The following is a 25092-nucleotide window of genomic DNA, read 5'->3' as shown; positions in this document are numbered from 1 at the left end:
GGATGCGGCCTCAGCATGGCCGGAGAAGCGGTGCGTCGGTGCGCGCCCGGGATCCGAACCCTGGCCGCCAGCGCCGGAGCGCGTGCACTTAACCGCTAAGCCACGGGGCCGGCCTGTTATTAGTATTATTAAATAAGCATATTTTTAAAATATTTCAGCTGTTGCTTGTTTCTCAGGAGATCTTTGTCTTCATATTTCTTTGCATAGACTAGTCCCTCTGTATGGAATATGTTTTTTTCCCCTGTCTTCAATCCCTGATTCTGCCTAGCAAATGTCACCTCAGTCTTTATGAATCAACTCCAACAACACCTCCTCTTTGAAGCCTTCCCTGATAGTTCTTGCTCCTCCCCATGCCCTCCCAGGAGATTTTAGTCATGTTCCCACATAGTCTCATATGCATAACCCAGTTGTACCACTTGGCGCATCATGATCCCACTGTTTGTTTCCGTGTCTGTCTCTTCACTAGACTGAAAGAGCTTATCTTTATTCATCATCTCCCCACAGTGTTTCCCACGTTTATTGACAAATGAATTTATACTTCTAAGACTAAGCTGCCATATGTAAGAAGCATTTGAATGACACACAAAATTATTCTGTTTATTTAGTATGTGAGTATTCAGTTATATAAATATGTTCTGGAATGTTTATCTTCTTAGAGAAGATGTGGGCTCCTCGGATTGTTTTTCTAGTCAGGGTGATATAGTTAAGTAAGGTCATCCTTACCCTTGCCCTTATGACCAGTAGCATGTGTTTTCAAATGGGCCAGGGGTCATCAGGAGGTGGTCTGTAGCATTGGGCTCACATGGAAATTGAACTCCCATCTTTGACCTTGTGCTTCCTGATCAATTATGTTAGCCAGCCACAGGAAAAAAGTAGATAAAATCGTTCTAATTTTTATTACCATGTGCAATAACCAATTAATGTGAGCTCTATCTTCAGGATATATCCAGAATCTCACCAGATCACATCACCGCCACTAGCCTAGCCTGGTCCAAGGTACCATCATCTTTCTCCTGGATTGTCACAGTAGCCTGCTATCTGGTCTCTTAGCTTCCTCTCTTTGCCCTTCCATGTAGCTTATTTTCAGCACAGCAATTCAGAGTGACCTTTGAAAACAGAAGACAGATCATGAAACTTCTCTGCACAAAACCCTCCAACGGCTTCCCAATGCACTTGGAGTAAAAGCCAAAGGTGTTATGGTAGCCGACAGAGCCCCCTGGGTCATGTGGCCCCTTGTTACTCTCAGACCTCATCTCCTGCTTTCCCCTCTCATTCGCTCTAGTGGTTCCCCAAATATACCAGGCACATCTGAGTCTCACGTCCTTTCTCTTGCTCTCCCCTCTGCTATTCCCTTACTGCAGAGAGCTTCCTGGCTAAGGTCTGTCTGTCTTAGTTTGCTCACGACAGTCTTGGTTTAAATTCATTGTTCTGCGTGATAGTTAATAGTGTCCCCTTTCACTCTCACAGGTGTCCTGGATTAAATGATAAATTATATGGCCACCCACACCTTGCTCTCGTCCTTCCTTCAGGTCTTATCTGAACTGCCACTCTCTATCTTGGTACTCCCCGCACGTCTTCCCTGCCTAGTATTTCTCCATAGTACCAACTGAGATACTAGACATTTTAATTTTGTTATTTTTTTGTTAGAAACTCCATGAGGGCAAGGAGTTTTGTTTTTTGTTTGTGACTGTATCTCCAGAGCTTAACAGTTCCTGGCAGATATCAGGTAGTTGAGTGAATGCTAAGAGCCTTCTGGGGTTAGCTTTATCTCTACTAGAGAATGCTTGTCTGCTCTTTCTTAGATTCTTGAACAAGTAACTGGATTCCTTTCCTCAAAGACTCGGGCAGTCTTTTTCTACCTTGCTTGGTTTTGAAGTGACTTTCCTTTCAAGCCATCCTCAATCTTCATGGAATATGGTTTGCTTTCTTCAAACTTACTAAACTCTTACCCATTCCAGAAATGTTTATTGAACTCTAGGCACCTGTGCTAAGAAGAAACAAAACAATTAAGACACTGATTCTCCTCACCTCAGGGAGCTCTGGCTCGTTATTCGCTTGGGATTCTAGTTGAAGCAGTTTCATGTGGGGTAAAAACCATGAAAGGAAGCCCTCTCTTGGGGAGCAGGACTGTGAATGGTTCCAGTGGTACTGTGTGGTTTGAACGTGTGATCCCTGCTACATTATGATATGATAGATGAAGGAGTGTGCTATGATGAAAACAACCTGGGACAAAATCCCAGTCCTACTCCTCATGGCCTTTGGAGTTTGGCCTTCAGCCTTTGCTGAGCCTCAGGTTCTTCATCTGTATAATGGGCATAAAGATCTTCACCTGCCTGCCTGCCTCGCTGAGTTGTTGTAAGGATCAAAAGTAGATCGGGTTCCTTAAGAGCAAAATTGTCACCTTGGGTTCTTGATTTAGGACAAGGTGGGGTCGTAAACAAGCAAGTAGGTAACAGTTGATTCATTAAAAAATAAGTAACAGGAAAACCTCATCTGTGACCCCACCTTCACCTCCCAGTTTTGATGGTTTGCACCATCTGCAGGCACTCAAGCGTGACTCAGATTTTCTCCTGCATTTGGACATGATTCATATATGAGTCACGATTCACAGGAGTGGCATCTCTGTGGGTTTCCCTCCTGGCCCCGTAGAATTTTATTTTGAGCGTTGTTGACAGGGGCCTTGGACCTGCACTGTTCACTTGTTTTTCACCGTGCTGCCCAGCAGGGCCCAGGTAGTTGGTAGGATTGGGCAGATCATTTTTATCCCTCTGTTTTTTTAACTGGGCACCAGTTTATAAGACTTGTTAGTCAGTGTCATTCCCTTCACTGGGGATAAGTGCTCTAGATAATTTTGAAAAGAAAATAAATGGATGCTGTGCTTTCTTTCTCTTTAGTATTGGGACTCAGAATCTCCAACATGGTGTTCGTGTTGAGTATTAGGTACATGCAGCAGATTTGGCCTGAGAGCTCAAGTAAAAAGTCATAGCACGCTGAGGCTAGAAGAAAGGCCTCAGAGTCACTCATCCAGGCCAGGTTAGGTTCTTTATGGGTAAGTGCCATCTCTGTAGCCCAGAGAGGAGACATGACTTGCCCTAGGCACAGGCTTCTCCATGTCACCTGGGACCAGTTCCAAAGACCCCACACTGATTACCCTTTTGGGCCTAAGGTTAATGACCATAGAACACTGTGTTCAGACTTCTTGACTCTGAACAGATGTCAAAAGACAAAACTTAGATCACTCTTCTCAGGTTGGTTCCCCAAGTTACTTGCGTGTCTGGCTTTGAACTTTGAGAATGAGGTTCATTCCCAAATGTTGGGTTGGAGCAGAGCTGACTGACCATGAGGTCCCACCTCTGTCATCTCAGGTTGTTGGGGCTCTTTGTATGCCAACAGAAAGGCTGTTTGACTGAAAATAAGCCTCAGGCAGAGTTGGTGGGAGAGGCAGTGTGTTGGGCTTGAACTCAAAGATGTTGTGTGTAAGTAACTTCGTAGATGCCCTTAAAATATTTATTTCTTTAAATGTTTTTCTTTAAAATAAATGTTTCTTTAAAATAAAGTTTGTGGGGTGTGTGTGTGTGTAGCATAAAGGCTGGTGGCCTTGAATGTGTTTGTATCCGTTAGAGATGGCCCAAGTCTACTTTTGGCCTAGGAGCCAAAGCTGCTCTGAGAACCCTTTTATTGTTTGCCTCTTTGAACTCAAACGATTGCTCACACAATTATAAGTTGAACTGATAATTAGTGTAAGAATTTCATGGGGCCGGCCCTGTGGCTTGGTGGTTAAGTGCGCGCGCTGTGATGCTGGCGGCCCGGGTTCGGATCCCGGGTGCGCATCGAGGCACCACTTCTCTGTCCAGCCTGAGGCCGAGTCCCACATACAGCAACTAGAAGGGTGTGCAGCTGTGACATACAACTATCTACGGGGGCTTTGGGGGCAAAAAATAAATAAAATCTTTAAAAAAAAAAAAAAATAAATAAAAAAAAAAAAAAAAAAAGAATTTCAGGTTTTATAGGCCAAGTCTGCATTGGGTTTTCTTCCAAAAAAAAAAAAAAAAAAGGTGATCTAATGATTAAATTTAGCATCTAAACCTGTGAGGTGATGTATTTAATTATTCTCCTATTGCTCAGAGTGCTTTGAGAATGCCAATTTTGTAATTGCCTTCATACCAGTTCTCAGGCTGAACGAGAAAATCCACCTCATTGCTTCTTTATAGTCATGCTTTGTGTTTGCATGAAGATGGATGTTGTCAGCCAAGATAGCTTTTTCAGAAAATTTAGCTCCAAATGGGTTTGGCTGTTGATAAAGAACAGATATATTTTCAATAGGTGAAAACTGGTGCCCCAGATGGATAGTCAGGAAAGAGAACATCTTTAGAGTTGAGCAGAAGAGTCTAAAAGCAGGTTTCACCTACTTACTGTGTGATCTTTAGTAAATTACTTATCTTCTCTGAGCCTCAGTTTCTTTGTCTGTGGAAAAGAGATAATACCTACCTCATATCTGGCTCACAGTGTGGGTTTGAATAAACTGAAACACTGTATTTGTTTGACTAAATAATTGTATCTGCTTATTTTGATGACTAGTGATTTTTAAAAATCTTCTGAAGGCAGTTCCAAAAAAAGTTCTAAAATTGTTTTGGCCAAGTGACATCATCTTTTTAAATTTTAAAAAATTTATTAATTTTTAAATTTACATGTAGTAAAATTCACTTTTTAGTGTACATTTCTATGAGTTTTGAGAAATGCGTAGAGTCCTGTAACCACCAACAAACACATCAAGATACAGAACATTTCCATTATCCCCGAAATTGCTTTGTGCCGCACCTTTGTACTCAACCCCTCCTGGCCGTCACTGATCTCTTCTCTGTCCCTCTGGTTTTGCCTTTCCCAGCGTGTCATACACACGGAGTCACACCATTTGCAGCCTTTTGAATCTGGCTTCTTTCCCTCAGTGTAATGCATTTGAGATTCATCCAAGTTGTTGATGCATCAGTAGTAACTTTTGTTACTTTTTACTGCTGAGTTGGATTCCATTGTGTGGATGTACTAGTTTGTCTATCCCTTCACCAGTTGAAGGACATTTGGGTTGTTTCCAGGTTTTGGCAAGTATGAATAAAGCCACTGTAAACATTTACATAAACTTATGTGTGAACATAAATTTTCATTTCTTTTGGGTAAATTCCTAGGAGTGGGATTGCTGGGTCAAATAATAATATATATTTAACTTTTAAAGAACCTGTAAAACTGTTTTCCAAAATGGTGCACCATTTTGCATTCCTACCATCAATGGATAAGGGTTTCAGTTGTTCCACATCCTTGTCAGCACTTGGTGTGACCAGTCATTTTAGCCAAAGAGGTGAGTTGAGGTATCTCACTGTGCTTTTAAGTTGCCATTTCCCTAATGACTAATGATGCTCAGCATCTTTACATGTGCTTATTTGCCTTGTGTATATGTTGTTTGCTGAAATGTCTGTTCACATCTTCTGCCCATTTTCCCATTGGGTTTTTGTTTTCTTGCTCTTGAGTTTTGAGAGTTTACATATTCTAGAGTCTTTTGCTAGATATGTGATTTGCAAATGCTTTCTCCCAGGTTGTAGCTTGTCTTTTCAAAGATGTCACAAGGGATTTATAAATATTTGTTCTTTATAAAAGATTCAGATGATACAAAAATATTTAGATTAAAAGCAGAAGTTCTCTTTTACCTCTTCCAGCTTCTTGGAGATAGCTGCTGTTGACAGTTTGATGAGGATCTTTCCAATCCTTCTTATAGTATCATAATTTTCTAGTAAATATGTATGTTTGAAAGGGACATTTAAATATTGATATGTGTGTTTTAAAATTAGTTCTACTTCTTTTCAGTCAATAAGTTGCATTTCAAAGAATCTTTCTATTTTTCCTTTCAGCCCAGTTATAGGTAAAATCATTGTTTTTCTCTCTTTTTTTTTTTGTGAGGAATACCAGCCCTGAGCTAACATCCGATACCAATCCTCCTCTTTTTTGCTGAGGAAGACCGGCCCTGGGCTAACATCTGTGCCCATCTTCCTCTACTTTATATGGGATGCCGCCACAGCATGGGTTAACAAGCGGTGCGTCGGTGCGCGCCTGGGATCCGAACCGGCGAACCCCGGGCCGCCTCAGTGGAAGGCGCGCACTTAACCCCTTTGCGCCACTGGGCCGGCCCCTTTGTTTTTCTCTTTTTTTTTTTTTTTTTTTTTAAGATTTTATTTATTTTATTTTTTCCCCCCAAAGCCCCAGTGGATAGTTGTATGTCGTAGCTGCACATCCTTCTAGTTGCTGTATGCGGGACTCGGCCTCAGGATGAACGGAGAAGTGGTGCCTCGATGCGCACCCGGGATCCAAACCCGGGCCACCAGCATTGCAGCGCGCGCACTTAACCACCAAGCCACAGGGCCAGCCCATGTTTTTCTCTTAAAGTAGTGAGTTTTGATGTTCTGTGTCATATTCCAGAAAGCCATCATTTGGGGAAGAAAATTCCAGAAGATAAGGATGATTGTTGAGTGAACTAAATTTAAATAGGTCACTTTATATTTGCTAAAGATTGCTTTAATTAGTTGAAATGACTTTGAAATATGTCAATTTCTTTAAAATAAGTAGTGTGTTGCTTTTTGCTTTTGTGTGTGTGTGCCTGTGTGCACTAAAGATCTCGTTGGGCAAAGAATGTTATTGATAACCTCGGAGTAAAGGTCTGGCTTATTCCCAAATTTTAGATTGCTCATTTTTCTTTGATTGATTCTTTTGTGTTGTTTGAAATACTGAGCACAGAGTTTGCACTTGGTTCGCATATTTATTTTTGGCTATAATTTTAGGCTTTTTCAATCATAACTTTTTTGCAGAATGAGCCACATTGAAACAAGCTGTTTTCATCTTTCCATAGGTATGAATCCTAGGACCCAGAATAAGGATTCTCTAGAGGACAGTGTTTCTACCTCTCCAGACCCAAGTAAGAGGGAGCGACCGACTGGTGAAAGTGAGGGTGGTGGTGGGGTGGGGGTGGGGGTGTTCAGAATGTGAGGAAGCAAGAGGGAGCCCTGTGGGAAGAGAATGGTCTGGAAGTCCACATGTCTCTGAGGTACTAGAAGGCAATGTGGTGAGGGAAGTCTCTGCAGCCTCTCCAATGGAGAGTGAGAGGAGAGTGGCAAATGACCTGTTCTGGAATGTGATTCAGGGGCACATGGGAAGAATAACGGAATTCGGAATTCGCATGAGGCCTTCCTGCCAGTCCGGAGCTGGCCTTTGACCTTAAATGCCTGATGATGGCTCTGGGGAAAAGTCGGAAAGAAGTAGTAAGAGCTGGAACTGGTTATATACCTGTAGTTGAAAATGTTTGGCTGGGTTGCATTTGTTTAATCATCTTTGTCTATTGAAAGAGCTGTGCAGTGAGAACATCTAAATATCTACAATAGTAAAATATTGGAAAAAATTCCTATTGCTTGACAGACTTGGTTTTACTGAGCTGTGACCAGTGTATATACATCACTGAGTCTTTTTGTCCCCACTTATGATTAACTTAATAATTCTCTCACTGCTTTTTCAGGTCCCTCATATTGATCATTTTTACTGGCAATATCAAACACATTACTTTATCCTGGTTTGAATAATCATTTCTTATTGGTGGCCATTTGGGTGATTTCTAGTTTTTCAGTGACAGCATATATATGCAGATATAATGCATGGTGCAGTGGGTATATTTTTTCTTTTGGTTCATGTCCTTGGAATATATTTCCCAAAGTATAGTTGGCAGATTGATTATTTTCTGGAAAGCTCCCAGGAATGAATAGATGAGCCTCTTTCTCTACAATCCCAGCACTGGATTTTGTTATCTGTGTTTATCATTATTAATTTGATGGTTCTGAAGTAGGACCTCCTCAGAGGCCTTCTTTGCAGAGCCTGAAGATACTGGAGTTAGAGAAGAGGCCACACTCTTCCCAGGGAAAGAAATCATTAAACTGAGACCTGGGAACCTTTCTCACCATGGGATTTTGGACCAGGCATTTGAATTCTCTGTATCTTGGTGTGCGCCCAGTAGAAAGTATTTCTAAAAGGTTTTTATAATCCTGAGGGTCAGGAAGCTGATGCGGGCCAGAACGATCTAGGAGGACATCCAGATACAGCTGTCTTCTGCTTTTGGCTCCCCACTGTGGCTTTGATGAAGTCTCTTCCTTCTGCTCCTATTTCTAACCAGAAAGTAGGAACAAGCTTATTCTCTCATCTGCCATATAGGGAAATTGGGGTGATTAGTTAGGCTATTCTGGGCTATGTTTTGAATTCTTGAAGTATCTGTGTATAGTCAAACTCATAGAATCAGAGAGTGGAATAGTGGTTGCCAGGGGCTTGAGGGGGAAAGGGAAACGGGGAGTTGCTAATCAGTGGGCATAAAGTTTCAGTTATGCAAGAGGAATAAATTCTAGAGATCTGTACAACATTGTGCCTAGATTGAGTATTGTATTGTACGCTTAAAAATTTGTTAAGAGGATAGATCTCATGTTAAGTGTTCTTACCACAATAAAATAAAATTCAAACAAACAAGAAAACACCCAAGACCCGTGTAGACCATGGGATTAGGCCTGTCGCAGGTCAAATCATCTTCCCCAGGGCAGTGGCACTGCGTGGGGCATTTTTCCCACTGTGACTTAGCACACCAGTTCTCTTCTTCTAACTCTGACCCTGAGTTCAGTGGGACTCTTGTACTGAGCAGTGTGTGTCTGTTACTACATGGTGGAAAGATCCCTCAGCAGAGACTATAACCTCTGGGAGGTTCGGCTTGGCCAGGTGTTTAAAGGAGTCCTTGATGCTGCCACACCTGCTCCATGGACCAGGCAACATGAGGGCTAATGAGATAACGGGTTATTGTGCTGTAAGCCATATAGCACTGTGCAGAAATAAGGTGTGTGAGGATCCTACTTGGGACTCAGAGGCAAAGGCATGGAGTGTTTCTGCTTCATGTTGCTCCCTTGTATAGAGATTTGAAAAATAATCTTCACTTAAAGAGATAACTGCCCTATTACTTTCACTTGGTGATTCTCAGCTGGGGATGATTTTGTTCTCCAGGGTCCATGTGGCAGTATCTGCAGACATTTTTGGTTTTCACAACCAGGGGATGCCGCTGGCATCTAGTGAGTAGTGTCCAGGGATGCTGCTCAATATCCTCAAAGCACAGGACAGCCCCCGACAGCAAAGAATTGTGTGGTCTAACATATCAGTAGTGCCGAGATGGAAAAACCCTGCTTTAACCAAAGAGCCGGCAATTTTGGAAAGACCCATGTGGTTGGGCCCACTCTGCGGATGGCAGCTTTTATTTCTAGATTGTCCCTGTCCCTGAAAGTTTTGGCCTCATAACTTTCCCAGACATCCTTCCTTGATTTCTCCTCCTACCCTTTTGGATCTGTGACGTATTTTTGCAATTCTGAAAGGTTTCTGATTTCTGCTACCGTGTGCTGTTTGCTCCAAAATCCGGCTGAGCCCTCCTCCTTTCCCCACCCAGCCTCTCTGCAGTCCCCAGGAGAGGCTCGGGCTTGAGCCTCCCATCTGCTTTTGGAATGTTGATTTGCTTCCACACGTAACTCTGCCTGCCCTGCCCTGTGGTAACCTCACTGACTTTGCGGCTGTAGCCACAGAATCGGCAGAACATGAAAGGTATCAGCTGTGAATCCCATTTGCATGGTGGGATGGATAAGCACGGGCACTGCATTATCTAACAATCTCTGTTTCTCTTTCTCTTTCTCCCTCCCCCACCCCCCTCCTCTTCTCCGTCCCTTTCCTGGCAATTTTATCACCTTTTACCATGAACTTTCCTCCCACCCTCCCCTCCTTCGCATTCCCCTCCCCCACGTCCCACACCTGCCCTGGTGACCACACACATCGTGTTCACCTGTGACACGAGGCAGTTCTGACACTGTCTGCTCCCCCTGTAGTGCCAGGCTTCTGTTGCACAGTTGGAGTGGACTGGAAGTCTCTCACTACTCCGGCGTGCCTCCCCCTCACTACCGACTACTTCCCCGACCGCCAGGGCCTGCAGAACGACTACACGGAGGGCTGCTACGATCTCCTCCCGGAAGCGGACATGGACAGGTGGGTGTCAGAGGAGAGGCGCCCTGCTTTGTGAGGGGTCCGGGTATGTCCAAGTGTGCCTTAAAACACTGGATTTTCAAACTTGTTTCCTTTTATATTGAGGAAACTTTATAATGCAAGAACTGTTAATTTTTTCTTTAGAATTCTATTGACCTGCCTTCTTTAACCATTTGTCCTCATTGGTCCTTTCTCATGTTTTCTAATGTCGTCGTTCTGGGCACAGTAAATCTGATCTTTTCTGAGATTACCCGTTTGGGTATCAGATGACCTGCCTTCTTTTTCCATCTCTTTGAACTTACAATATTAGTTTTATGAACCACCATAGAATGGTTGTCAGGGCTGGCTTGTGGGTCTGAAGCAAAGGAGAGGATGGGGCTGTGGACTCTGAGTGTCACTCTGCTCTGGGCCAAGCATATCCCTGTGGACAATTGTCTGTTATTTCAGGAGGGACGAGGAGGGTGTGCAGATGACGGCCCAGCAGGTGTTTGAAGAGTTCATTTGCCAGCGTCTCATGCAGGGCTACCAAATCATAGTGCAGCCCAAGGCTCAGAAACCCAGCCCCGCCGTCCCGCCCCCCTTGAGCAGCAGCCCGCTCTATAGCCGAGGTGAGTTCTTCTCCTTGGACGTATATTTTTTCTTTTCTACTAAATTTGTGCAAGAAGATTCTCAAGATGGTAGAGAATAGATAAATTTAGGAGTAATTCTTTTTTTAACACAAAATTTTCTTTCTAAATTTTACTTCATATGAGGAATAAAGTCGCCACTGGGTGCAGATTTCTTAAAACTCTCTTTAATCTACACCTCTCCTTTTAAGGAAGAGGGTATGACCAAGTTCAGGAATGTTACAGCCTGTCTTGGGCAACACCTCAGAGTAGCAGGCAGCTGAGCCAGTACTGAGCTGTGGAAGTATGTAGTGACTATTCTAGACCCAGAAACCTGTATTTATTTCTAGCACAGTCCCTGACACACAGTAGGTTCTCAGCTGTTACCTAAACCTGAAGTTTATGTTTCTTTTTTTCTATTCTGGATTCATCTTGTTTGTCACTGAAGCTTAGTGACTTGAAGCAAGAATAGGTCATCTGTGAGTGGCAGAGACTAATAAGCGACAAAGACTCAGTGACGCCGATTGAGTTAGAGCCAGGCTCTGGAGAGCTCTTCTAAAATAAGTCAGGCGGGCCGGCTCCGTGGCTTAGCGGTTAAGTGCGTGCGCTCTGATGCTGGCGGCCCAGGTTCGGATCCCGGGCGCGCCCCGAGGCACCACTTCTCCGTCCAATGTGAGGCCGAGTCCCACGTACAGCAACTAGAAGGATGTGAACCTATGACATACAACTATCTACTGGGGCTTTGGGGGGAAAAACTGAATAAATAAAATCTTAAAATAAGTCAGGCAAAGAGAATTAAGTGTGGGTGCCTGGAATCAGAAAGCAGCGATCACTTCCTGGAACGATCAATGAGCAGCTGTTAGTCTCCTGCTTCCTCCCTGTAGCTAAAGAGACCCCCCACTCCCCTAATCACCTAGCTCAAAACCTCAGATCATCTTTGGCTCCATTAAAGCTCCTCTGGCCGGAGGATCATAGAATTGTGGACCTGTTAGAGGGAGCTTAATGGCCATCTGATCTAGGCCCCATTGTTTACGATGAAGCTCTGGACTCCTTATGAATTTTGAAAGCCCCTAGTGAAATTTATCATGTTGCCTTCTTTTCATATTCTAGACTCTACTAAATAGTAACCTTTCTGAGAGCTAGGACTATTTCAGCTTCATCTCTTTGTCCTCCACAATGGAAACCACTGTGCCTGGCTTACAATATAAATACATGAATTCATTCATTCACTCATTCAACAGTATTTTTGAAGCTCCTGCTCTGTGGGGGATTTATAGCCTAGTGGGGAAAAATAACATTAGTCAAACTATGAAATATAATTCCATGTTGTGATAAAGACTATGAAATAAAAGTCCAGGGGCTGTGAGAGTATTTAATACGGGACCTAATCTGGTCTGGAGGATCAAGGACAGCTTCCTTGAGAAGGTGATGTTTGAGCTGAGACCTGAAGTATATGCAGGAGTTATTAGGAGAAACAGATTGGGGGTGTAGGGCAGGAGGAGGAGGGAAGAGCATGCCAGGCAGAGGGATTGGTATGTGCAAAGGCCCTGTGGCAGGAGACATTGTGACACTTTCTGGGCACCAAAAAGGAGGCTCATGTGGTGGAGCACAGGGAGTAAGCCAGAGATGTGACCAGGGATGTCAGGAAACCCAGTCCTTACAGGACCACGTGAAGGATTTTGTTCTTTATCCCAAGAGTAGTGGAATGAATTTGTGTTTAATGTCAATGGCCCCGTCCAGGCTGCCTGCTTGCTTTTCTCTGGAATAGGTGATCAATGAACTTTAGTGGTCTGTAATTCCTTAGCGTCCAGTTCTATTCTGGCTGATTCACGAGCCTCGTGTCATGGCTAGTTGGCTGGAGGCTATTTACCTGACTGTACCCTTTCTGGCTATTTTTCTCCTTTAGTAAATTTAATCCCTTTTATTTCTGTAGTAACAGAAATGATACCAGTGTTATAATTGCTCGAAACGAGGCCATTATAAGTGAGCCTATGCTACTCATTGATCCCAAATTTTTTGACTACTGATTGTGAGCGGGACCCTGTTCCAGTAGTGAGTAGAACAGCATCAGCCCTGTGCTTGGAGTTTACAGTCTACTGGGGAGACAGACTTTAAACTAATAAACCACAAGTGTACATTTGATCACAGATTGTGAAGAGTGCTATGCTGGATAAAAACAGGAATAACTGCGATACACCTAATTTAGAATGAGGTATCAGGATACTGTGCAAGGTGCCCATGAGCATTATCCCAAGACATCGTCTTCCTGACTGCCAGCAGAGTGTTTGTTGCATGAAGGAAGGAATGCTGGGATGGAAGCAGGCCCTCTTTCTAGTTGCAGAAAGTGAGACTCGAAGAGATTTGGTACCCAAATCACACAGCTGGCAAATGAAATTGCTGGGGTTTAACCTGGGGTCCCCGGAGTCAAAGCCTAGCCTCTTATGTGCAACCTGCCTGGCACTCCCTCGGCATCATCTGGGAAATTTCTGCATTGACAGTGATGATCTTTTCAGCCTCTGTTGTCAGTTCTTCTCCTGACTGCTCCCATGCTCCCTGCCACTGTTTGACCAGCTGAACGAGGGGACTGTGTTTCACCTCTAGATCCAGGGATCTTGTCTTAGCTCAGTTGTTCGTCGAGGCACTATTTTTACTCTCTTGAAAGCTTGTCATTTTCTTAATTCGTCATTATTTTCTATGTTCAACTCAATTCAACTAATATTTTTTGAATACCTACTGTGGGCATGGCCCTGTATCAAGTGCCACTGAAAATATAAAGACAAATAAGATTTGGGCCTGGGCCTCCTGTAACTTTTAAGATTATGAGACATACACATAAGGGGCTACATTTAGGGTAGAATTCAGACTACTGATGGTGTCTGATAGCTTTCTGGAGGAAGTGGCATTTGAAACGGACCTTGAATGATCTGTAGTATTTTTTTGTGTGTGTGTGTGAGGAAGATCAGCCCTGAGCTAACATCCATGCTAATCCTCTTTTTGTGAGGAAGACCAGCTCTGAGCTAACATCTATTGCCAATCCTCCTCCTTTTTTCCCCCAAAGCCCCAGTAGACAGTTGTGTGTCATAGTTGCACATCCTGCTAGTTGCTGCATGTGGGACGCGGCCTCAGCATGGCCGGACAAGCGGTGCGTCGGTGCGCGCCCAGGATCTGAACCCAGGCCGCCAGTAGCAGAGCACGTGCACTTAATCGCTAAGCCATGGGGCTGGCCTGATCTATAGTATTTTATTTTATTTTTTATTTATTTATTTTTAATTTTTTCCCTAAGACCTTTTATTTATTTATTCATTTTATTTATTTATTTGTTTGGTTTTTTTTTTTTTGTGAGGAAGGTCAGCCCTGAGCTAACATGCGTGCTAATCCTCCTCTTTTTGCTAAGAAAGACCGGCTCTGAGCTAACGTCTATTGCCAATCCTCCTCCTTTTTTTCCCCCAAAGCCTCAGTAGATAGTTGTATGTCATGGTTGCACATCCTTCTAGTTGCTGTATGTGGGACGCGGCCTCAGCATGGCCGGAGAAGCAGTGCGTCAGTGCACACGCGGGATCTGAACCCGGGCCGCCAGTAGCGGTGCGCGCGCACTCAACCGCTAAGCCACGGGGCTGGCCCTGTAGTATTTTAATAGTGGTCCAGAAAGAGAAGGCAGAAGAAGCAACAGGAGCAAATGTTTGGAGAAGGAAATTACAACAAATAAATAAACGATCCTTTAAGACTGAAACGTGGTATAGCGGTTTGGATGTCGTGGGAGCTCAGGCCAGAAAGCTAGGTTGGCTGCCACCCTGGGGTGAGGACCTCAAATGCCAGAGTGGGCAGCCTGTGTTTTGGTGGAGCAGAGTTCCGTTTTAGTCCCACAGTTGTCTCTCAGCCTATTAACATCTACTCCAGAACTTTCCTTCTCAGAGGATGAGGCATGAGGCTCTTCAGCTTTGAGTGTGTCATCTAGGTGCTGTCAGCACCCCCAAGCTCTAACCTGTTGCTGGTTGGTTCAGTAACAGGAAAATCTTCAGGCCTTTTTGTTTTTATTTGACCAAGAATAACTCTTTTCTATGAAACTGCTCTTCAAAAGAAAGTGTTGTCTCTTTTATTCATTCTTTTCTGAATCTATATGGAAAAGAAGCAATTACTGTTAAGGGAATGACCTTCACCCAGGTGAAGGAAATGATTTTTTTTCTGTGTTAGGCCTTGTGTCCCGAAACCGCCCTGAGGAGGAGGACCAGTACTGGCTGAGTATGGGCAGAACTTTCCATAAAGTGACGCTGAAGGATAAGATGATCACAGTGACACGATACCTTCCCAAGTGAGTCCTTGGATATTTAAGGTTTTCAGCTACTGTCCTGAATTGCATCCACTTACTAAATTATGTTTATAACACATACTGTCCACATAACACATACTTCAAACTGAAGAGGTCGAGTGGCTGGTTTTCCTTTTGGAGTTACTGTTTTGCTGTCTAGGGTTATTTAGGGTTATAGCTTACCGACTTCCAAAAGGGATTTGATTCAGCTTGTAATGTTCAGCCTCATTTGTAAGAAGCTAATTACAAATAAGGAATGTAAGGATAGAAGAATGAGAAAGTTTAAGAAGATCTGAGAAATCTCATTACCAGTCCCTGGGATGAGTTGGTTACTGTGGTCGAGGGTTAAATGCCAAGGATGGTGCTAAGTGTATTGAGACAGAAAAGGTACAGGAGAATTAGGGGGGTTCTCTTTTGGACTTCTGGGCATGCTCTTTATTTTTCAGGTACCCTTATGAATCTGCCCAGATCCACTACACCTACAGCCTCTGCCCTTCCCACTCAGACTCGGAGTTCGTATCTTGTTGGGTGGAGTTCTCCCACGAGCGGCTGGAGGAGTACAAGTGGAATTACTTGGACCAGTATATCTGCTCTGCCGGCTCCGAGGACTTCAGGTCAGAGGGTGTGCTTTGCCTTTCTGTCATGCTGCCTTGGGTGTATCTGCGTTTTAACACTTCTGCCCTTTTTTCTGATTACAAAATGATGTCTGCTTTATAAGAAAATGGAAAAACAAAAGCACATCTGCATTGGGTTAAAAACTCAGTGATGAGATGGACATGGTGATGGTTGCACAACAATATCATTGAATTGCACACTTAAAAATTGTTAAAGTGGTAAATTTTATGTTACATGTATTTTACCACAAGAAAACAAAAACCAAAAGAACCCCTTTGGTGATGATGTGCTCTGTGGTGAAATATCAGTGCAGATCATGTTCTTAACATTTTCCTGACTACTTGTGGTGTCTCATTTTTAATTTTTATGTGTGATTTATAATTGTGATGATAAAGAGCCACCACTTCGTTGGGCCTGGGTGCACAGATGCATTCTGACGTCTCTAGAATATAAAGGAAAAGCAGCCTTCAAGTTCCTTCTTCAGAGCTTATGTTTAAATGAAGCTATGAGTTGTAGCTTCAGGTGAACATGTACTCATGGGGAGATGGACCCCCCCCAACACCAACTCCAGAAAGAGGGTTGGGATGGTATGTTCATTGGGAGTGCTTTTATTATCTACTTTTTCTCACCACCACCCCCTTTTTTCCCTTTGGTCCTCCATAGCTTAATCGAGTCTCTGAAGTTCTGGAGGACCCGCTTTCTACTCCTGCCAGCCTGTGTCACTGCCACCAAGCGCATCACGGAGGGGGAGGCCCACTGCGACATCTATGGGGACAGGCCCCGGGCAGATGAGGAGGAGTGGCAGCTCCTGGATGGCTTTATCCGCTTTGTGGAGGGCTTGAACCGGATCCGCAGGCGGCATCGTTCAGATCGCATGATGCGGGTGAGGGCTCCATGGGCCCTTTGGGGACTGTGCTTGGTCTGGGATGCAGGAACTGTCTCTTCCTATCTCAGAGGCCTCTTGCTGGCTGGTTTATTTACTCCACAACTGTCCAGCATTTATCTTAAATCTGAAACAGTCTGTTCTCTTCCAGTGCAGGGTGAAGGAGGGAGGGATAGGGTACACACAGCAACTGGGCAGTGTTCTGTGGCATAGGGCCACCCCTGCCTACCGGAGGACACAGCTCCTTCATGTGCTTCCAAAGTGGGACCTGGTGTGCAGTGCAGCAACTTAGGTGATGTGGTCCTGGTTTGCTGAGGAGAAACTCGCTCAAGAGAGTAACAGCAGCAATACTTGCTTACCCTTATATTACTTTTAGAGTTTCCAGCACCCTTGGACATTCATTCAACCACACACTACCCACTGAGGACATTGAGGCTCATGGGGGTAATGGGGTATGTCTGAGGACACCCAGCTAGTAAAGGGCAGATCTCAGATTCAGCATGGTTGTGTGTGTGTGCGTATAGGTCTAAGAATTTTAACAAATGTGTGGATTCATGTCACCACCACTACCACCACAATCAGTATACAGAAGAGTTTCCATCACTCAAAACAACTCCCTCATGCTACCCTTTATAGTCACTCTCTCCCCTGTCTCTCACCCCTGGCAGCCACTAGTCTGTTCTCCATCACTAGGCTTTTGTCTTTTCCAAATGTCACATAAATGGAACCATATGATATGTAACTTTTTGAGGCTGCCTTCTTCACTCAGCATAATGCCTTTGGGATTCATCCAACTTGTCACTTGGATCAACAGTTCATTCCTTTTAATTGCTGAGTAGTGCTCCATCATCAGCTGTGTTTTTATTTTTTGTTTTTAACCTCAAGTTCAATGTTGTTTAACCCACACCAGCTGCCTTTTGTACACAGCATCACTTATGATTAGAAACATTTCCAGGGGAGCTTATGGAGTGGAAAGAACCTTGGTTTTGAAGTCAGGCAACTGGAATTTGAATTCCAGCTCCACTGGGATTTGATATAAGTTATTTAACTTCTTTGAGACCCAGTTTCTTTTTCTGTAAATCAAGTATAACATTATTTACTTCCTAGACCGATTGTGAGAGTAAAATGGGATGATTTGCATAAACCATCTCAAAGAAGCAGTTTGTTTTGAGTCCAGCAGGCACTTGGGACCTTCAGTTCAAGGGAAAAGCAGTTTTCTGGCATTTACTGAATACTGAGAACCTGTGTTCCTGGACTCTGTTGATTGGATTCCCAAGGCCTGAAGGCAGCAGATGGAGCAGCCTGCTCGGGGGCGTGAGTGGCGTCTACTGAGGGAGCCCGCTCAGGCTGATGGCCTGGTCTCCTCTTCTCTGCTTCAGAAAGGGACCACCATGAAAGGCTTGCAAATGACTGGCCCCATTTCCACGCACTCGCTCGAGTCAACCGGCCCCCCGGTTGGGAAGAAGGGAACCTCAGCTCTGTCTGCCCTGTTGGAGATGGAGGCCAGTCAGAAGTAAGTGCCCGGCTGGAGACAGATTCATCCCCACCCTACAGGCCCCTACAGGCACCTTTCAGTGCCCTACTCTTGTGAGTGGGATGAAATATGATTTCTATTTGCAAGGAGCCTATAATTTACAAAATACACATATGAGAAGAAAGCTAGGTTAATAATCTGGTAAGTATCGAATAATGTGACATAGGTCAGAAGTTATAAACTTGCAGTCTGGGCTTAATTTGAACTAAAGATAATTTGGCCCACAAAGTGGTTTTTTTGTTTGTTTTGTTTTTTTAATAAACTTTATTTTTAGAACGGTTTTAGATTCAAAGCAAAATTGAGTGGAAGGTACAGACATTTCCCATATACCTCCTGTCCCCACACATGCATAGCCTCCCCCATTACTGACATCCTCCACCAGAGTGGTACATTTGCTACAACTGATGAACCTGTGTTGACACATCCTAATCACCCAAAGTCTGTAGTTAATTTACATCAAGTTTCATTCTTGGTGTTGTATATTCTATGAGTTTAGACAAATTTATGACATGTAGCCATCATTACAGAGTAGTTTCACTGCCCTAAAAACACAAAATATTTTAAAAATATTTGAGCCAAATTTTTTCAGTTTGAAGATTTCCTATAAAATCTGGATTTTATATGATTTCTTGTGTGGAAAAATATATAATGTACATAAAATGTGCATGATTGTATAATACATAAAACAATATAGTATAGATAATATGTAAAATCCAACTTTGTTTGAAATAGTGGAGGCTCAGTTAACATTGGGTCCACATTCACACCCAGCCATGGGGGGCTGGCACTTTAGAATGGGCATGTGCCCTCTGGTTTCCTGTGCCCTCTGGTCTTGGACTTGTCCTGCACCCTCAGTCGTCTCCTTGACCAGCTTCTCTAACATTTGAGTGTGTGGTCCCTCTATAAACAGTAAGTGCTACAATTCTCAGGACACCTCTTGCTTGAGACGGCAGGGACAGTCACAGGAGGTAGGATTACGTTGGCCTTGTGAGAAGGGAAGCATTTATACAGGGAAGAGGTGGGAAAGAGGAGAAAACATTGCCGTGTGCAGGCAGGACATGCTCTAGGGAGCCTTCCTTGCCCCCTTCATTCTCGCAGCCAGATCAGGTCCCCTGTGTTTCTCAGCATCATGGGCCTGCACCCAGTACTCTGCTGAGGGCCGCATTGGTGGTTTACTCATCTTCTCCCTGACTTGCCTGTGCTCGGCAGGCAGAGGCTGTGGGTTGTGCCTGGCACATAGGAGGTGCACAATAGCTGGGAATGACTGAGGAAGGGAGGCTGAGGGTCCCTGAACACGTGTTAGGGGAGGCAAGACCTTGTCTGTCTGGTGTGAGGGTTCGTGTAGGGCTCAGTGGGAGCCTACATACATTAGGCTTTCAGAAAGTAAAGTCAAGTGAGCCTGAGGCATGGCGGGAAAGGCAGCAAAGACAGCGTAGGAAGTGGATTCCAGGCTATCCTTACGTGTTCTCATAAGAAGAGTGATCCTTTGAAAGCTTTTTTATTTTAATGGAAATTTTCAGATAGATAAAAATGTAGACTGGTATAATAAATCCCTGTTTACCCATCACCCAGCTTCAGTGATTATCAGCTCGTGGCGATGTTTCATTTATATCCCACTTGCTCTCACCATCCTTTTTATGTTTTATTAAATCCCAGACATCATATCACTTCATCTATAATATTTCAGTACATATCTCTGAAAGATAAGTACTCTTTTTTTTAAAAAAGAGTAATACCATCATTTACCTAAAAAGTTACAGCAATTTCTTAATATCATGAACTTTCCATTCAGTGTCTTTGGCCAAAGGGGTGTTTTCGGAGATGAGCCCCATGCATAGGAAGGCCTGGTGGATGGGCCTCAGGAGGCAGAGATCTGTTGGCAGGCTCTCACCAGTTCAGGCAAGAGGCGACGGAGGCTGGGTGGAGGGTGATGATGATGTGGAAAAGAAGGGATGCAGGGAGAGAAGTGAAGAACATAGTGGGGTGACTGGGGGGCAAATGAGAGGAGGAAGCTGGGGTAGGTGGGGCTTGTTACTGAGGGCACTTGGTCCTCTTCGGTAAATATCTTCACTGGACTGAGAAAGACCCCAGAACTCTGCCTGGCAGGTTCTCCCTATAATTAATCACAAACCTTTCCTGCTGGAAAAAAGAACAAGGGACATATGTTGCTGGGAGGGGTGTGAAGCTGGGGGTGGGGAAATCTTATTTTAATTTGTCAGTGAGTCATTGTTTAGTACTTTCCAAGGAGGCTCTTTCTGCTCAGACTGGAAGAGGAAGGATAGCTTGGGGTGGTAGTGTCCCCCAGGGTGAGGGGTGAGACTCTGAGCTAGCCCCATAGCAGGAGGCAGGACAGAGAGACCTGAGATTTATTCCCTCCTCAGAAGACTGCTCCTGGGTGACATGGTATGTTTTCTCAATGCTGAAGGTAGAACAGAAGGAGCCAGACTTTTATATGTTTGCTCACACAGAACTTTTTATTTGTGTGCTTTTCTTTTTCTTTTGCTGCACCAAGCAGATTTAATTTTATTTATTATGAAAAGCAATGTTATAGCAATACGAAAAAGAATTTTAAAAATTTCATCTATAGTCCTGCCATCTTACCATAACTGTGTTTATGTCTTCCAGTTCTCTTCCAGTCTTCATCTGTAGGCCTGTACGTTTAGTCAAGCTCTCCTGGAAGATAGAGTCCCCTGGAATCTCGGCCCTATTCTGGTTAACAGCGTGGCTGTGAGCAGTCTGGGCAGCAGGTGCCGGTCAGCAGGCTTCGCTGTTCCTCTTAAATTTTTTTTTTTTAATTTTATTTATTTATTTTTTTCCCCCAAAGCCCCAGTAGATAGTTGTATGTCATAGATGCACATCCTTCTAGTTGCTGTACGTGGGATGCGGCCTCAGCTTGGCCGGAGAAGCGGCGCGTCAGTGCGGGCCCGGGATCCGAACCCGGGCCGCCAGCAGCGGAACGCGCACACCCAACCGCTAAGCCACGGGGCCGGCCCTGCTGCTCCTCTTAGATGAGCATGACCTGGTGACAGCTGAGTCAGAGCAGAAAGAGAGACCCCAAATGGCAATTGTCACTGCCTCTATGGAAGCTTGGTTGGCGACCCCCTCTCTGCAGAAAGCAGTGTGCTCTCATGTATACATGTTCTCACATATACATGTATACAATATAACTAGTCATTTTGTGGCAGTCCCCTCCCCCTGAGCCGTTAACCAAGGAGCCTCCAAGGGCAAGGACAGGGTCTTACTCGGCTCTGAATCCCTGATTCCTGGTCCACGGGTCAACACATAGAAGGCAGCTCAGTAAATGGGGATTGTCATGTACATCAGACGATGCTGAGGGGACGCTAAAGGGTAACCAAGGCTTCCTGCCACTGCTCTCCCTGTCGTGGCCTGCCGCTGCAGCCTTCAGGAAGTGCAAGAGAATGTCACTGTGTTTTTGTGGATGAGGCTCTAAGGAAAACACACTGTGATGTGGTAGAGAGAATGTGTGGTGTAAGTGGATAAGGGAAAGAAGCAGTGTTTATGCTGCTTTTCCAATATGAATTAGACCTCAGAGCAGTCAAGTGAGTGGTGTGGGGGAAGTTTGTCTTTTTTCAACATTCCAGCTAATAGGTGCAGAAGGAGTGCTAGAATATTACCATGTGTGGTCTCTAATGAACTAATGGCTCTAGCAGAGATCGTCAGTGGCAACAAACATCACCAGAGACCGCCAGACATTATGGGCCTCCAGACAGAAGTACACAGCACACGTAGGAAGAATTCTTGCCCGAAATGGAACCTAAATCTGCTCAAACATTTAGATATGACTTCAAGTTCTCAGGAAGTACACGGCACAGAGGAACATGATAAACAATAAAAGGATATGACCAGCACATCCAGACTGTAAATTTATAGGACAAAGGAACTACTTTCTTAATAAAATAAATTGCAAGGATAAGGAGAGAAGAAAAGGAACTTATAGCTTAAAAGAGACTTAAGAGACATAACTTATTGCAGTGTAGGGACTTGAATCCTGTTTTGAACAAACTAAAAAAAACATTTTGGACACAATTGGGGAAATATTTGACATTAGGAAGTTTAAAAAAAATGTAAATGTGATGGAATTGTGGTTATGTTTTTTTTTTTTGGTGAGGCTGGGCTAACATCTGTTGCCAATCTTCTGCTTTTTCCTGAGGAGGACTAGCCCTGAGCTAACATCCGTGCCCATCTTCCTCTGTTTTTGTATGTGGGACGCCACCACAGCCCAGCTTGATAAGTGATGCATAGGTCCGCGCCCGGGGTCCGAACCTGGGAACCCTGGGCCGCTGAAGCAGAGCGTGCAAACTTAACCACTACACCACCGGGCCAGCCCCTGGTTATGTTTTTGTTTTTAAGTTATTTTCTTTTAGAGATACAATATATACTGAGGTTTTTATGGATGAAATAATATCATGTGTGTTTTGCTTCAAAAAATTGGGGTGGGTAGGTAAGGGGTATAGATGAAACAAGATAAGCTCCAAGTAAATAATTTTGGGGGCTGGGTATGTAGAGGTTCATTATAATATGCTCTTTATTTTTGTATAGGTTTGAAAATTTTCCATAATAAAAACTAAAAAGGGAGAGTGTAACAGGTTACTATGGAAACCAATTTTTAATCTCTGGTATGAGATTACTTCACAATCCATAACAAACATGTCGGGATTTAAGACCAGAGAAATGTCACAGATTGGGTTCCTGGGAAATCAGACTGAGACAGAGTTTAACATGTAGGATGTTTATTAAGGAGAGTCCTTGGGCTCAACTCCTGTGGGAGGGAGGAGAAAGAAGCAGGAGTGGACTGGGAGAAGCTGAGATGTAGTGCAGGCCCAGTGACAGCCTCTGGCCACCTCACTTGAGCTCTGGAGCTAGAACAGCCTTCAGAGATGAGCCGGGTTAGACCAACATGTCCAGACCTTTGCGCCCCCTCGTCAATCATTTATTGTCTGTGGGCAGCCCGGGGAGGGGCGAGAGCTTGAACGAGGCTGCTTGGCAGCTGGGGTTGTCCCTGAAGGTCTGACAGCTGAGCTGCCTGGACAATACGCCCAGCTCCTCTGGCAACAAGGCCACGGCAGAGGGATCCGGGCAGCACCTTGCAGTGTCCACTGAAGGAAGTATATGTTATAATAATAATGAAGCATTTAAGTCTATAATGTGAGCCTTCTGAAACTTACCAAATAAAGATTCAATGATATATTAAAATAATCTAATTTGAGGGTACATTTAAGTTATAATAGTTCAAGGTTATTTTTAGTATGGAAAAAAATTAGGAAAATGTAAACATGAAAATATGCTTTTATGTACATCGGAACCAAGATGGAATGAGAGGTCGTAAGAAAACATAGTTGTCTTGTGTTACAAGATAACGTCTGTTAGATTTGTGTGGGTTTTTTTTTTGAGTGGGTAGAAGGATATAAATATGTACATTTGAAAGATTAACATATAAACCTTCAAAATGTGTAGAGTCAACATGTTTCACCCTATCTAGTTTATGCTGCATGTTAACATAGCCTTAATTTTCATAATATGCTTCTGCTAGTATATTCAATAAAAACTGAGAAAAAAATCTTTCTCAGAGGATTAAAAAAATGATGTTCATGGATGGAGTCACTCAGACCATGTCACTTGCCTTTTCAAAGTAATGCGTAAGCACCAGCTGCTGCCAAGATGCTTTTTAAATTGGGCTGTTTTCTGATGTACCAAGGAGGTCTGGTAATTATGCAGGACAATGAATGAAATTAAGGCTATCATGTAGGGCTTGAAGGAGAAAGAAAGCATAAGTGTGTGTTTTGAAGATGACAACAACAGAGCTGTCTTCATTAAATCTTGGCTAACGTGGGGCCTTCACTGGCAGCTCTGAGCAAGCTACAGTCATGTGTCTTTCCTCCTTTCAGGTGCCTAGGAGAACAGCAGGCAGCTGTGCATGGTGGCAAGAGCTCCGCCCAGCCAGCCGAGAGCAGCAGCGTTGCCATGACTCCCACCTACGTGGACAGCCCACGAAAGGTAAAGGAGGCCCCTCCAGCAGAGAGCTGTCATGTACTCTCAGAGACCCGACGTGGAGGGTAAAATAAATAGCCGTTCGAATCCAGGATTGAATGTGCTGAGCATTTGGATAATTTCTACCCTGAACCCTTTTAAGCATTACTCTTTTTCTTGAGGAACTTTCCTGCTCACAGTTGTAAGGAAGCTAAGTGCTAGATCAATGCAGATATAAAATAGTCAAGCTAAACTATATTGGTCAAGGCCCAGGATCTGGCTTGAGCTTTGAAATTGGCTGTCTGGTCTTCCTTCAGCCACAACTTTGGCTCTCCAGGAGGGAGATAGAGAGCTACTGAAGCAGCTGCCGTGAGAGCCCACTCTTTGATAATGAAATTCCCATCAATTTTCTTAGCTCCTGAGAAATGCAGTCAAACAGGAGCATCCTAGGGGGAAAAAACGAAACCTGAGGCTTTGGGCGTCTATACAAAAAAGCAAGTGCAGTAGAGGGGTAGGGAACCCCTTAGGTCAGGCTTTTTATGTGAAGACCACTAGACTTGGCTCTGTGGACTCCTTCTCCTGGGAAATTCAGAATCTGAGTGATTCCCTGTGAGAATCCCACACATTCTGATGTGGGAGGGGGAGCTGACTGTACGTTCTCTTATCTGGTCTCTATCACTAGGAGATGAAGGAGACTCATCTCTTAGTGATGTATTTTATTTTTCAGAATTGTGGTCAACTTGTATATCCATCTATATATTTCTTTATTTTACTTCCATATCATGAAAATTTTCCTATGTCATTAAATATTTTTCAAAAGCATGGTTTTTAAAAATAACTAATATTTCACTATATGGATAGACTTTGATTTATAACTTACTTTTTTGTTAAAAATGTAGACAGTGTCTGACTTTTAAAAGTAATTTTTGATAATTCTATAAATTTTTATAATTATTCTACAACATAGGATAATTATCACAATTATAAAATCGTAAACAACATCCTTGCACATAGTTACTTGACCACATCTCTGATTATTTCTTTTTTGTTTTTTAAAGATTTTATTTATTTATTTATTTTT

The 25092-nt window shown here is 43.7% G+C and overlaps 1 protein-coding gene across 5 annotated transcripts in view; it reads left to right on the top strand.

Moving 5' to 3' along the window:
• The window catches only part of DEPDC5 (DEP domain containing 5, GATOR1 subcomplex subunit), a 119377-nt gene that overhangs the window by 55875 nt on the left and 38410 nt on the right, over positions 1-25092 (top strand). For 3 of the 5 annotated variants that reach the window (XM_087423931.1, XM_014786947.2, XM_004429736.3), the window contains exons 25-32: positions 6890-6955; positions 9900-10083; positions 10528-10688; positions 14877-14994; positions 15438-15605; positions 16270-16489; positions 17869-18002; positions 23930-24038. In XM_087423931.1, coding sequence (XP_087280057.1) covers positions 6890-6955; positions 9900-10083; positions 10528-10688; positions 14877-14994; positions 15438-15605; positions 16270-16489; positions 17869-18002; positions 23930-24038 — 1160 coding nt within the window. The remainder of the gene's footprint in view (positions 1-6889; positions 6956-9899; positions 10084-10527; positions 10689-14876; positions 14995-15437; positions 15606-16269; positions 16490-17868; positions 18003-23929; positions 24039-25092) is intronic. The other 2 variants (XM_004429738.3, XM_004429737.3) reach the window with 1 other exon arrangement.

This window comes from Ceratotherium simum, chromosome 35, assembly GCF_057802395.1.
Source record: "Ceratotherium simum simum isolate JZ-2026a chromosome 35, ASM5780239v1, whole genome shotgun sequence".
Classification (NCBI taxonomy): Eukaryota; Metazoa; Chordata; class Mammalia; order Perissodactyla; family Rhinocerotidae; genus Ceratotherium; species Ceratotherium simum.
Note: the sequence above shows the minus strand (reverse complement) of the source record. Positions and strands in the feature narration are given on the sequence as shown.